General features: G+C 45.3%; 3 protein-coding genes across 3 annotated transcripts; all 3 read left to right on the top strand.

The window, feature by feature from the left end:
• The first annotated feature begins 127 nt into the window (after positions 1–127).
• Positions 128–9,057, top strand: LOC118422891. The gene is made up of 2 exons (XM_035830739.1): positions 128–937; positions 8,944–9,057. Exons 1-2 carry the CDS (start codon positions 516–518, stop codon positions 8,945–8,947), a joined length of 426 nt encoding a protein of 141 aa, XP_035686632.1. The 5' UTR covers positions 128–515; the 3' UTR covers positions 8,948–9,057.
• On the top strand, positions 8,992–10,558 carry LOC118423037 (cell adhesion molecule 3-like). The gene is made up of 6 exons (XM_035830932.1): positions 8,992–9,005; positions 9,101–9,246; positions 9,412–9,550; positions 9,673–9,830; positions 10,108–10,255; positions 10,435–10,558. Exons 1-6 carry the CDS (start codon positions 8,992–8,994, stop codon positions 10,556–10,558), a joined length of 729 nt encoding a protein of 242 aa, XP_035686825.1.
• Positions 10,559–10,810: 252 nt separating this feature from the next.
• Positions 10,811–14,029, top strand: LOC118422882 (irregular chiasm C-roughest protein-like). Its single transcript, XM_035830725.1, has 7 exons — positions 10,811–11,059; positions 11,317–11,501; positions 11,803–11,929; positions 12,271–12,393; positions 12,725–12,910; positions 13,216–13,343; positions 13,465–14,029. The coding sequence occupies exons 1-7, from the start codon at positions 10,828–10,830 to the stop codon at positions 13,603–13,605; spliced, it is 1,122 nt and encodes a 373-aa protein (XP_035686618.1). The 5' UTR covers positions 10,811–10,827; the 3' UTR covers positions 13,606–14,029.
• The last annotated feature ends 171 nt before the right edge of the window (positions 14,030–14,200 follow it).

Consider the following 14,200-nt stretch of genomic DNA (forward strand, 5'->3'; position numbering starts at 1 on the left):
ATCCAAATGACATATTAGACAAACATATTTCTTAGATATCATGCGTCCACATAACAGAAACACCTTGCCTTGTTGATGCGCCCAAGCAATAGAAACGCCTTTCTTTTATATATGTACCCTTGTAGCAGAAACACATCTCTTTGATGTCCCGAATGACAGAAACGCCCCCTTCTGGGCGTACCGGAACGACAGCTGGGACCGACTCGCTGTGCCGTGAAAGACAGACATGATTGTGTGACACATGACGTCACAGCCTCCAGGGAAACCATATTTATGGCGTTCCGTACCGGAGTTTATGTATTTTGCCGCTGATTGATGGGCAATTTCCCTGCCTCCCCCCGACTGCTCGTGCGCGCAGTCCTCCCCATGTATTACAGGAGTGATTGATATTTTCCAAAAGACATATTCATCACGATGCGAGGCAAATGCAATAATCTCAAGCTGTACGGTGCGTATGTTCGGGAAGAAAGTTAATTTGAAGTTAAGATGCAAGTAACCGCCGTGAAGGACGTGGAATGTCAGAACGAGAAACGGCGGTAAATTCTGTTAGAATATGCGAGTTTTCCAGTCTGATTGAACAGTGTCAGGCGGCGGTCGAAACTAATTTGCTGTGGCCCGAGGCTGGGAGACAGCCGGGAGCGTTTTCTCCTGCGGGAGCGCTTTTGAAGAGCCAGCAGCTTCATATAACATCCCCACTCAGCCCAGAAGCCGTCGCTGACGGGTTGCTAACAGGTTGCGTTCCCTCCCAGCTCTATCTGCGGCCCGCAGCCTCTGTGCGCTCCGCACCGCGTTTGCAAACCAAAGTGTGCAGAGACCCCGAACAGGCGCGTGCCCGCTGCCCAGAGCCCGCAGAAACAGACAGGGGTGAACATGGCGACCCGGAGAGCGCTGGGACTACACTGGGCCCTGATCTTTCTCTGGCGAATCGCTCCGTTAGGTGAGTCCCACTCTCTCCTACTTTGTCGCGTAAGTATCATACATTGTTCCAAGGAGGTTCTCTTCAAGAACATCCTTGATTGTTTGCACTTGAGCAGCACCAATGATATGTCAAATATATTGCGTCTGATCGCCGAAACGTTCTTGTGTGTACGCGTTAGCCCCAGAAACAGCATATACCCAAGCAACATCCGCATCGTACCAAAACCGTGTTCAGTCGTTAGTAAACTTCAGACTGTCGTCATCATACAAGAATGTATAACGATATGTATTTTGTATATGTCAACGGTGCTGGTTTTACTGGGCATACATAGCGGGTACATGTCCGCCTGCTACAGGCTGTTCTCTGGTAGGTAAACACCCGCTCAGTCACCACAGCTTCGTGGTAATGCAGAGGATACGGGGCTGGGAGAGGGCTTGTGTTTGGAGGTTGAAGATTCGCATTTACTTTCGTAACATGAATAGAAAAGCCAGTGAAGATTCAAAACGGTTGCAACTGTTTTCCTGACATGTATGTCGATCAGGATATTGTAATTACCTCAAAACTAAAATGACGAATTCCGCAGAGACAAAGCAGACTCTCATTGACGTCACGTCCAAAATCACCCGATTACAAACCGCTGATGAAGTGAGGAACAAATTACCGGCGGACTATTCCTGCTCTGGCAATCAAATGGGTTATTCAGACCAATTCTTTTTCTCGTCCATATGTCCATTCGTTGCGTCGGGTCTGTCTGCAAAATATACTTGCAAATGATAACCAGTTACTGGGTAAATTTTTGGGTTATGTTACCCCTTCCCCCACCCCCTCTGCGTCAGTAACACTATTAAATGTAGATCTGCGGACCTTGTGGCAGGTCAACTGGTAAGCGCGTCATCATCGATCCGACCAGAAACAACGACAGCTCAGAATCAGATCTTCAGAAGAATTCTACTCCTTGTGACTGACCTGAATCAAGATAACTATTTCAGTGACGTGTTTGTGCTTTTAAAATCCAATAATACTGAGTCGTCGGTTCGCTTCTTGAGCCAGACCTGCGCCCCGCGGAACTGAGCCGGGTCAGTAACTGTAACACTCAGACGATAATCGGGGGCCGCGCGTTTGATGAACAGGTCAGCACATCATCGACCGGATCTAGAAGTCGATAGCACGACGTTTCTCAAAGCTGGGAAGCCAGTAAAAAGACGGGCCGCGGTTCAACTTACTGAGTTAAATCAGCATCTCATTTCTTCCTGCTTCTCACAACTATTAATCTATATCTGAATAATGTTATCTCCTGCTAGAAGTATTTGGCAAATCCTTACAAAGGTGATCAGGGTCACAGGTAAGAACCATCGGATGTGAAACTCTGTAGCAGGAAGCTTGCCCGGATTTTTGTAGCCAGGTATCCGCTGTAATTAATTGCAGGCGTGCACGGCACTTTAAAAACCGATATGTCACTTAAGTGCGATCGATCACTGTATGATCACTGCACAATCTACATCTATACAGTAGAGTACAAGACCCATTGCTATGGCATCACGCTCAGTAAGAGAGTACTGTATGTTTGAGTAGAGAAGAGTACTGTATGTTTGAGTGTATACATATAGAGAAGAGTACTATATATTTAAATACATGCATACAGAGAACAGTTTGTACTGCATATGTGCGTGTATGCATGAAGAGAGGAGTACTGCATGTTTGATTGCATGCCATGTAGATAAAAGTACCGTATGTGTTTGAGTACCTGCCGAAAATAAATCCTCATACAGCAGCGGTGATTGCGCCGTGATTGCCTTCCTTTTACATTCAAGCTGTCGTCACTTCAACATCTCATGTAGCAGCTGCGACGTTCTTCAAGTAGGCGTCTAACAAAGATAAGATCGTAGAGGCTACGACAAGGGCATTAGGTGTTGCACATCATCTTAAATCACTGTATACATATATTGTTAACTAGCTGCGTCTTGTTGTCCAATTACTATATGATACACAGAACTTAGAGCATGTTGACTGGTCGCTACTTGTTGAAGACTACGTAATTCCGCCATGTTTACGATTTGTCCTCTTAAAAATTACCGGCATGTAATTAAGATGGGGAAAAACCATGAATATGCAAATTGCTCTGAAATCAATTCTAGCAGCCATGTTGGTAATCGTAAAGAGATGCATGAAATATCAACTGACAAAAGAAAAGTAATCACACATGGCAACAAAGATTACAGCTTTTCAGAGCTAGAGGGCTGTGAATTGTGAAGTTAAAGTAAATGTTGGCATACCACGAATTAACAAGTACAAAATAAGAACTCTCCACCAACTACTACACCAGCTATACGGGCCTTCATTAAAACAATTGTTGTAACTTACAAATCCAGTGAAGAGTGATAGAAAAGACACTTGTCATGCAATATCATGGTGTCTGCTTTCAAACAGTGAGGCTGGATAGTCAACTACATGTCTGATTGAAAGTTTGTAGTTCTAAAATGATAAATGTTTCATCTCCGCCCGCCTAAGGGGCTTCCATAAACCTCCCTCCGCTGTTTGACAGGTAAGTCCCTCAGTAGTGATAACTCGCAGGAGACCATTAAACAGTGTCAGTGGTAATGACGCTGTACTTTGAAGTTTTATACAGGCCTCAACGGACGTCTAATTCTGCATTGCCATGAAAACTCTCACAGCTGCGAGAATTTGGTCATCAGTCCTGATAATTCACGAGAACTCAGCAGGGACCATAAACCTTGTCACTGTAAGGATGCCGTACTTATGGGATCTATACAGGCCTTAATGGACACATGGTTATCTGGTACGCTATCCCAGGACGGTATCATAAAATATCCGACGTTGCAGTCATATCGCCGAGTTGGATTAAATCACGCAGAAAATATGCTTAAGCACAAAATACGATACCGTCCTTCACGAAATGTCACGGGGTTGGTGATCTACATGTACTTTGTTGAATATAGGCAGCGTAACTTTTAATACGGCACTTCTGTGAACCGCTGGAGACACGAAATGTTAGAGAAAAGTTACAAAATGCTGGAGACCCTTTAGTGATAGAAAATATTGGTGAATCATTGGCAATGGTGGCGAATCGTTGGTGATAGAACATGTTGGTGAAACGTTGAAAACAGGTAATGTTGGTGAACTGTTGGAGACAGGTAATGTTGGTGAACTGTTGGAGACAGGTACTGTTGGTGAACTGTTGGAGACAGGTAATGTTGGTGAACTGTTGGAGACAGGTACTGTTGGTGAACTGTTGGAGACCGGTAATGTTGGTGAACTGTTGGAGACAGGTAATGTTGGTGAACTGTTGGAGACAGGTAATGTTGGAGAGCTGTTGGAGACAGGTAATGTTGGATACAGGTAATGTTGGAGACAGGTAATGTTGGTGAGCTGTTGGAGACAGGTAATGTTGGTGAGCTGTTGGAGACAGGTAATGTTGGTGAGCTGTTGGAGACAGGTACTGTTGGTGAACTGTTGGAGACCGGTAATGTTGGTGAACTGTTGGAGACAGGTAATGTTGGTGAACTGTTGGAGACAGGTAATGTTGGAGAGCTGTTGGAGACAGGTAATGTTGGATACAGGTAATGTTGGAGACAGGTAATGTTGGTGAGCTGTTGGAGACAGGTAATGTTGGTGAGCTGTTGGAGACAGGTAATGTTGGTGAGCTGTTGGAGACAGGTAATGTTGGTGAGCTGTTGGAGACAGGTAATGTTGGTGAGCTGTTGGAGACAGGTAATGTTGGTGAGCTGTTGGAGACAGGTAATGTTGGTGAGCTGTTGGAGACAGGTAATGTTGGTGAGCTGTTGGAGACAGGTAATGTTGGTGAGCTGTTGGAGACAGGTAATGTTGGTGAGCTGTTGGAGACAGGTAATGTTGGTGAGCTGTTGGAGACAGGTAATGTTGGTGAGCTGTTGGAGACAGGTAATGTTGGAGCAGGTAATGTTGATGAACCGTTGAAGACAGGTAATGTTGATGAACCGTTGAAGACAGGTAATGTTGGAGAGCTGTTGGAGATATGTAATGTTGGTGAGCTGTTGGAGACAGGTAATGTTGGAGAGACGTTGGAGACAGGTAATGTTGGAATACCGTTGGAGTTAAAACTGCTGGTGAACTGTTGAAGATAGGTAAAGTTGGGGGATCTGTTGGAGATAGATAATGTTGGAGAGTCGATAGAGACACAGGTAACGTTGCTTACGCTGAGTGAGAGTAAACGTACGCACGGGGAGATTCTACAGCAAAACACTTCAATCTTTCCCTTTACTTGATATGTGGAAAAGAAACCCCAGAAAACTCTAACAGGCCTGTAAGCCGTCGCTATCTCAGAGCGAATCTGTCGCAGTGATGAAAAGAGATGAAGCAATGCCCGGCTGAATACGATCCTTATCTGCGAGTGTAAAAGCAAAGAGAATTCCCTGACAACAGTCCCTCCCCTGACTGCGTCCTTCCTGTCGTTACAATCTACCACAGATAGACTTGATGAAACAGACTTCAATAACACTGAACATGCCCGGTGACCCGTGCGGAACTCTGGGCATCACTTTCACGTCACCAGCGTGACAGTTGCACCGCTCTATCAAAATCACATCAGCGCTGCTGTCAGAACAAAGGTCGCGTCACCGGCGGGAGGAACGTGGGTTTTATTGATGCTGGTGTACTGGAGTCAGGTTATCTAATCAGATTGGTAACCCCAAACGAAATTTTCATTGACGGAAGCGGACAGAGAACGGCTGAACAGAGCTGTGCGCGAAGTGACATCCTGCAGAAAATCTAATCGTTGGAATGTAATTTTGGTTAATGCGTGTTAAGTACCAGGCAATGTTAAGTGCAACAGTTTTGGGCATCTCCATATTCGCAGCGAGTACCCGGCTATTTCTACTATTAACAGCCCGATGTATTACTGTTTTCCATACCGAGCACTGTAGCTCGATCATAGTAATCATTGATAAACAACGCTATTGGACGTACTGAACCGAAATTCCCAAGTCCGAAATCAGCCAATGCCAGGTGCTTTCACAAAACACATTGCTGCCTTCTAGCATCACACACAGACATGCATAGCTGCTGAGTGACAAGAAATCCTTCAACTGAAGGATTGTTCAGGGCTAGGCTTCATGTCGCACTGTCCTATACATCATTTACAGATCATACATTGATGTGGATTTAAAATGTGGCTTCCAGCGACATACCAGTAAAAAGGACCGTCCGACCGTCCTTATCTTGACAAAGGATTACAGTCGGGACATTGATGTTTGCCGTGTCACTCCATTTACAACTCGGGATTACAGACGGTATATTAATGCCTACCGTGTCACTCCGTTTGCAGCACGGAATTAAAGACGGGTACATCAATGTCTGCTGTGTCACTCACGGGATTAAAGACGGTACATAAATGTTATTCCGTTTCCAACACAGAAATGTAGACGGGTACATCAATGTCAGGCGTGTCACTCAATTTGCAACAGCCAACACGGGAATGTAGCAGGCACATCAATGTCTACCGTATCCTTAAGCTCACGACAAGGGATTACAGACGGGTACATCAATGTCTGCCGTGTCAGTCAGTTTACAACACGGGATTACATTAACGCCGCTGTGGGAATGACACGGGTACGCGAATGTCATCGCGGGAATGACACCGGCAGATCTGCATGCAGAGTGTCCCCGTAAGTCGTCAGATGTCAGGGAGGTTAAGCCTTCGCGCTCGCGGTACGTGTGCAGCATGGCTGATGACATCGGTGCCCGCCTGTGCACAAGTGTCGCAGATGGTCCAAGATTATCTGACCTGTCCTCTTCATTCGTCGATTACACTACAACAAGATGTAAGACACGCCATGCATATTAACATTAACAATCGTAACGGTGTCCACTATTCAACGTATTACCACATGTCGACAATAATCAATGAATCCGTCCTTTCTCAGTTTTTTGTTCAGTTGAAAGAGGATTGTATGTTGAGCGTAACTTTTCGCAAAGTAGTTTCGTTATACCCCCCTCACATTAGGCACGATTCGATCGTACGACGAGTCTGCGAGCTCTAAATTACGAGGAGGCATGACCCTGACGGGAAGGGGGAACTCTGCCATTTCTTCGTCGGAATCAGGGTCATGCCTCCTCGTAAATTAGAGCTCGCAGACTCGTCGTCCTATCACATTTGGCGAAAATCGATCGGACGACGATTCTGCGGCAATCGCCCGAGCCTCGCCTATAATAATAACTTTATTGCAAAACAATTGTACAATGTACAAAGTATGGCTTATATGTATCAGGGACGGTTTTCAGGTAAAAAATACGCGCAACCCTCTGTCGATCTTAAATATGGCGCAGCATTGTGTTGCGTCTAGCACAAACGTTTAACAGATTACCCTAACATCGCCCAATCCAACATCTTGAATTTCCAAATCTCAAAGATGTCACCAGAGCTTCCGAAGGGGATGTTTCAACAGCTTCATGTACGTGTACATTATTCATAACCCAGGTTCTCAAGGAGCTGTCGGCTTCACTGTCAGAGCATTCATTACAACACCGCACGTGTGTTACAATCGAGGCCTGCATGTCTGAAACCCTGTCACAACATGGGATCTGCAAAATACCGCTCATGATGACCATTCAAGATGCAACCATAACATTTAGAAGCTACATGTACTCCATTCACCTGACCGAAGGTTATCAATGTTGATTTTACCCGAATGTAGTAGCAGAATGTAGTTTCCAAATTATTTTCGAAAATCTGCTATCTGGAATTTGATAGTCCCACTTTATTTACTTTTCAAAGCCTTTTTAACGCAAATCTACCAACCAGGATCCTCTTGCAGCTGAAATAATAGCAATAGCCTCTACTGAAGGTCTAAAAGTCTGAAATAATCAGAATCAAAACTCCGCATAGAGCGATATTACATCCGGGCTCTGGTTGGTTAGGTTGTCAATCCACGGGCTCGCTGCGTCATTGGTATATTAATAGATTTTCATCATTTCAGCAATAAAATCAATCTCAGCAATTGTGTCATACTGACGTACTTATAACGCATGCATGAACCATAACGGATGCATCTGTGCCATTGTAATGATAACGCATTACTACATCACACACACGCAAACATCCAAGTCATGATAAGTTACCACAGCATGATCAGTACAGGCAAAAGTAATCATATCATGCCATTGACGCATTTCGTGGCCTATCAGACATTAATTGTGACATTACATCTAAATTGCAACCATTCGAAGTTGTTCATGTGTTAGATTTGTGTGAAAGCTTTCGTCGTTATTATCTCTCCTTTACGACAAAGAATCATCTACCAAATAAGATATCAAATCAGCCTATATATCCCACCACGTTCAGAGTGGTTAGATATCAAATAGGGCACATCCTACAGGTAGGTACCCAATACCATCAACCACATATCAGAATGAACCAAAAGAACTGCACATTTCCGGTTCAGCTCCCCTGTTAATAGCAGCCCCCTGATGGGGGCCGTGATATGCACGTCCCTATTATATGTGACATGGTATTCAGAAGCTAACTCTCCTGCCGGCTGATAGTCTGACATTTTCGCTGGGAGGATCAGTTCTTCAGCAGCTTCAGGTTTAATAAGCAGAGATGATGGACTCGGCAAAGGTCCGGCAGCTGCTGGAATATCGATCTGCACGTCGTTAAGGTTCTGATAAAGTCGCCGGGGTTTGGACGCAGTCTTACTGTAGATAAAGGTCCGAGACGTTCTGGCATGAAGAGCGGAACAGGATTAGATGTGATCCTGTTTGCTCGGTAATAGCACGAATATTGCAAAACATGCGTGAGGACAATGCAGATCAGGGATATGTATGTGCTTATGACAAATAAAGATGGACTTTGGAAAATTTGTTTATTTCGTACTTCATTGGTTTACTGGTTATAGATTCTTCGGACAGCATCATTGCGTATAATGAAGGGGAAAAGCTAACAAAGAGTAGCGCAGCTAATGTGTCAAATATTCTTGATGAAGATAATGGGTTAAAATATATTTTTTCTTCGTCTTGTCTTATCTCAACAGCTAGCGGAGCTTCATACCGAGTACGACCACAGCCTACTGCTGTCCTGCATGGTCAAACTGTGGTCCTGAGATGTGCTTTTGATCAAATCAGTGACAAGGATATTGTGATATGGGAAGGACCATTGGCAACATTATCATATGGCAGTAATGTCCTAAGCTTCTATGACCGCCATCGGATCGTGGGGGACCCAGCGCGGGGTGAATACAATCTTGAAGTCCGGGAGACGAAGCTGGAGGATGATGGGAAATACAAGTGCTATACTAACCCGACGGCTGCTGCAGACGCCATCTTAACCGTTGTTGGTAAGTATAACTAGCTTTTAAACTCATATTCTAAGTTTTTCATATTCTAAGTTTATATATGAGACAAGTGCCGAAAAAAATTATGAAATGCAAATGAAGGATGTATTGGTATAAACTGTTGCTTTAACTTCAGACTGTTGACGTCATTCTTTCCTTTCACTTCAGTTCCGACGCCGAACCCTCCATCGATATCAGGAGGAGAGTTGACCTTGACGGCAGGTGAACAGCTGTCCCTCACCTGCCGATCCTCAGGTGGACATCCCGCGCCTCGACTCACCTGGCTGAACGGGACAGACCCATTCCAGTAAGTCCAGTAACATTGAGATCTCATCTATTCTATGGCCTTCTATGTGCAATCCAGACTACCTCTACAACTACTGATAGGAAATATGAAACCGGCTAGTTGTGTTTTATTTGTTTTTAAAGGTCTTCGAGCGTCTCAAGCGACGAAGACAAAACCCTGGAGCTGTTCATCCCCCGGCTGACCAAATGGGACGACGGTACAAACTTCACCTGCCTGGCCGACCAGGGGTTCCCCGAGCTCGCCAAGCCTAAGGGCTCATCTAGGATCTTAAGAGTCAAATGTGAGCATATTCAAATGCTTCCTAGTGGCTTAGAAAAGGTCATGGTACTAAGTATATATGATTATGATATATCATTTGATGTACTGTACAGTAGAAGCCAACGTTAGTTGCATAACGGATGGCCGCACAGTTTTGGCATTTGCACAGAATACCAAACGGCAAACCGGTGCGGTCCAGCTGGATGAATTCGCACTGTTGCACAACTCGGTTAATTGCAAGAAATACGCTGGAAAATGGGGCGTGAAATTAAACGGCTTCTACTGTATCTGCACTGCAGACCCGCCGCTGGTGCAGGTGCCCAGTCCGTCCGTCCACGTGAGAGAGGGTGAACCGGCCAGCCTCAGCTGTATGGTGGACAGCAATCCCAAGGCTGAAGTCACGTGGCGGAAAGTCGGTGAAGCTCTTCCATCTTTAAAGATTATCAGGTAATAAGACGACGTTTTACACATCATAGTTTATAACTCTCGATAATCATACTAGGACAACCCGCTCCGCTTCCAGGACTACTTTCAAATTTCAATTTACTATCTGGCAAGAAATGTTTTAAGTTTTATGGGTTCTACGGTTTTCTAAGCTAATCATTGGGCATTTTGTCACGTGACAGGGACCACCTGTTGCAGCTTCCCAAGGTGTCCAGGACCGACGGCGGACTGTACCAATGCGAGGCCAACAATGGGGTCCCACCGGTTGGATTGGGCTCCGTAACCCTACAGGTTTACTGTGAGTAACGAAACTAGTTCAAAAACTTTTAGGCAATTGTGACGAAAGATACGTGTCAACATCACTGGGTGCCTTTTTGGATGTAAATAAAAATGTACAGACAAACCTGCCTAAGCGGTCACCTCTTCAAGCCGGCAACCTGGCCATAACGGCCAACTTTTCTCGGTCTCGAAAAAGTTGCTAGGTTGGTTAATAGTTTGAACAAAAAGTTTGAGACGAAATACTAATTTCTAGTATTATCATTCCTGTTCTAGACCCTCCTGTGATAGAAGCCACAATGGAAGACAAGGTGACGATGCTCTACGGCCGCGACGACCCGTCTGTCCAGTGCATCGCTGACGGGAACCCCAAGCCTCACATCCGCTGGCGGCGGAAGGATACAAGTCTGTACTGGGACAACCCGCTCCGCTTCCACCGGGTGCGTTACGACGTGCAGGGCACGTATCAATGCGTGGCTGCCAGCGACGGCTTCCAGGAAGTCACAAAGGACGTTTTCATCGACGTCGTAGGTCTGTGAAATGTCATACCAAATTAACCTTTTGCCTCTCTGGATATCTATCTAAGTCAGGTTGGCTTTTATCTTAATTGTACTTTCCCTTATATAATCATCTTTAAAATTAGTGACTATAACCTTGGACGCAGAAAGAGACCAGGGTACATTTTTCATTATAAAACACCATCTGGTTCACATGGGCGTTATGGGAAAGGCTTGTTGCAATTAGTACAGCAGAGTTATGAAACAATCTACTCCCATTTATCTCATCAGGTAAGCCATCCATACAGAGTGACGCGTCGGCGGTCGAAGCGGCGGAGGGAAGTACCGCGAGACTTCACTGCGAGATTCTCGGGGACCCGTTACCTGGCAGGGTGACCTGGTCATGGAGGAACAAGCAAGGAGTAGAGAACATTGTCATGGCAACCGACGTGGGGCTGTCAATCATCGAGAAGCCGGTTTGACTTTCTTTCATATTTATCATCCAATACTTAATAACCTAGACAAACGCTACAGGCATTCATTTGCATACTCGGTACTTCGATGAAGGTTAGACATCCAGGTAATAAGATACGCCAAATACCAATTACTCAAGCAACTGGATTTTAGAAAATCATATCCAGTTGCATATTTGCGCGCTGATTGGCATACTGAGAATCATACTGCTTCATTAGAATCCCGAAAGAAAAACAAGAGAAAATATTTCACTGACGTCAAATGACGCTGTAAATGACCAGAGCTTGTTGACGGAACCAACAGGTGGATGACGGGACATCCAGTACCCTCCTCCTGAAGGATGTCGGGATAGCTCAGGAGGGGACGTACATCTGCCAGGCCTCCAACATGTTCGGGGAGGCGCGCAGGGAGATCCGGCTGGAGGTGTTAGGTATCTAGTACCTGTACTCTATGTTGTTCAGTGTATGTTAGGCTTTGTGGTTAGGACGTTGACTTGGGTTCGAATCCCTAGTAAGCACCAATGCTGTGAGCTTAGAAAGGCACTTTACACCAAGTCAGGTGAAACCGAGTACCTAGCTTCGATTAGTAACGTCCTCGGATTTGACGTAAAGCTGTCCCACATTGCCCTACGCTGCTTTCACCGCAAGTATTGAACCACAAGATCACGTCTTTCAACACAGCACATTTTGGAAGCCATGGCCAACGTTTGTTTAACCTTAGCATGAAAGATCATCTGAGCTGGTACATCTAATAGCAGTTTTGCTTACCCAGGCTCTGATCAGTCCGTGGTAGCGCTGTCCGTGTCCGTGCTGATGGCGGTGTTCGTGCTCGTGGCCGCACTCTGCGTCTGCTGGGCTGTCCGGACCCGGCGGATCTGCAGAAAGAAGAGAAAAGGTAGTGTAAAACATATAAGCCTCCAATATAGATGGTCTGATGAACATGTATCGCGAAAAACAAAATTAAGCAATGTATGGATCACAGGCAAAATAAAGTAAATCTCATAACACTTTGGTTTGAGCAAATCACGTTTTTTACTTGGACGGCCCCATGCTCGGGCCGGGCACCAAACAAGGGCAAATCATTGCTACCAAATGAACGTTTATGCCCAAAATGTCTATGAAATTTCGATGAAAGTTAGGCATCCAGGTACCCCGAATCATATCCAGTTGCTTGAGTAATTACTATTTGGCGTATCTATTATAAGAAGGGTGTACCTTGATTTCAGAAACACCGGCTCTGTCACCCACACGCTCGATGCCTCCCATCCCCAAGTCCGTGAAGAGACTGGGCCATGGCACGAACGACTCCGGTGTGGAGGACCTGGAACTGCAGGAGTTGGACGGGACGCTGAAACCACGTCCGCCGCCTCGGGGGGACAAACAGTGGGCATCAGTGGGGCTGTCCTACTCTGGTATAGTCGGACTGCCTTTCACCTACAGCTACTGTTCAACAATCAAAGTCGTTCATCTATCTTTGTCGTTCATTCTACTTTGTAGTAAAGGACGCAGTAACTGAAGGGACTGTAACCCTGAAGTAACACTGAGAAATTGCCTGAGACATGATAACTTCAAAGTATTCTCGTAGTTTTTGTGCCAACATTCTTTTACGACTCTTGATCAATTTAGGACCGAGTACTGAAAGATGTGTTGCTGTAAGAGTCTAAGAGAATGGCTTCTACTTACTTGAAAGTGATGATCTTGTTGCTTGTTGCAACAGGATTGGCACACGCCACGACCTTACCTCCCTACACAACTGTGGAGCGGCATCGTCCGGACGGGGAGGACATAAGATCACGTGGGGGCATTCCGGAGGAATCCGTTTTGTCAAGTGACGAGTACATATCGGTGAGATTTTCTTTTAACGCGCGCTTGCACACGCAAAGACGGACGCATACAGACGCAAGCGTACGCAGACGCACATAGGTACACTCGCAAAGGTACCAAAATCTCCTCTTGGTCGTTTCAGATCGAGGCTCCTACGCCTCCTCCCAAGATCCAGAGAGGACGATGGAAGACAAGAGGGACCCCTGGCGGAGCATCCGTGCGCAACAGTCTGCACGAAGCAGAAAACGCGCTGAATGAAATCCAACAGGCTGACAGTATCTGAGCACTTTGACTGCTGGTGTCAATGTTACTGAGATCGGCTCTGAAGAAGCCTGTTTTTTTAATCTTCCCACAGGTTTCTAAGGTTTCCATCTTACCACTTGGTATGTGAAAGAAGACCAGTGAAAACAAAATTAAGACAAAGCCAAGACAAGGTTGTTGACATTGAGTCAGTTAGCTCCTATTGTTTGAGCAGGGTAGGTTCCCAAGTGCACGGAAAGTTTGACACGGAAACCTCCGTTCTTGTTGAGGGCAGGATTGTACATACTCTCATCTATTGCCTCTCTAACTCCAAGTTTGGGCTACTTGAAATGTATGAAGGGTTACTAATTTGAAGAACTTGCTCTTATTTAAGTTTCACAAAGTATCTTCATTTTGAAGTTTCATGAAACAGCAATGCTCTCTGCCTGTGATACTGGTTGATGTAACTAAATCTGTATAACAAAGGTGTATATGTATATATTGACAATTAGATTTAAACATGATGTGGTATGTGTAATATATTCAGCCATGCGGTATGTGTAACATATACAGCCATGCCTTTAGGTAACTATGGTTGCCAAAAGAGCGTTTCTATGTATCTGGCAGTAAAATATCCA

This window comes from Branchiostoma floridae, chromosome 9 (assembly GCF_000003815.2).
Source record: "Branchiostoma floridae strain S238N-H82 chromosome 9, Bfl_VNyyK, whole genome shotgun sequence".
NCBI lineage: Eukaryota > Metazoa > Chordata > Leptocardii > Amphioxiformes > Branchiostomatidae > Branchiostoma > Branchiostoma floridae.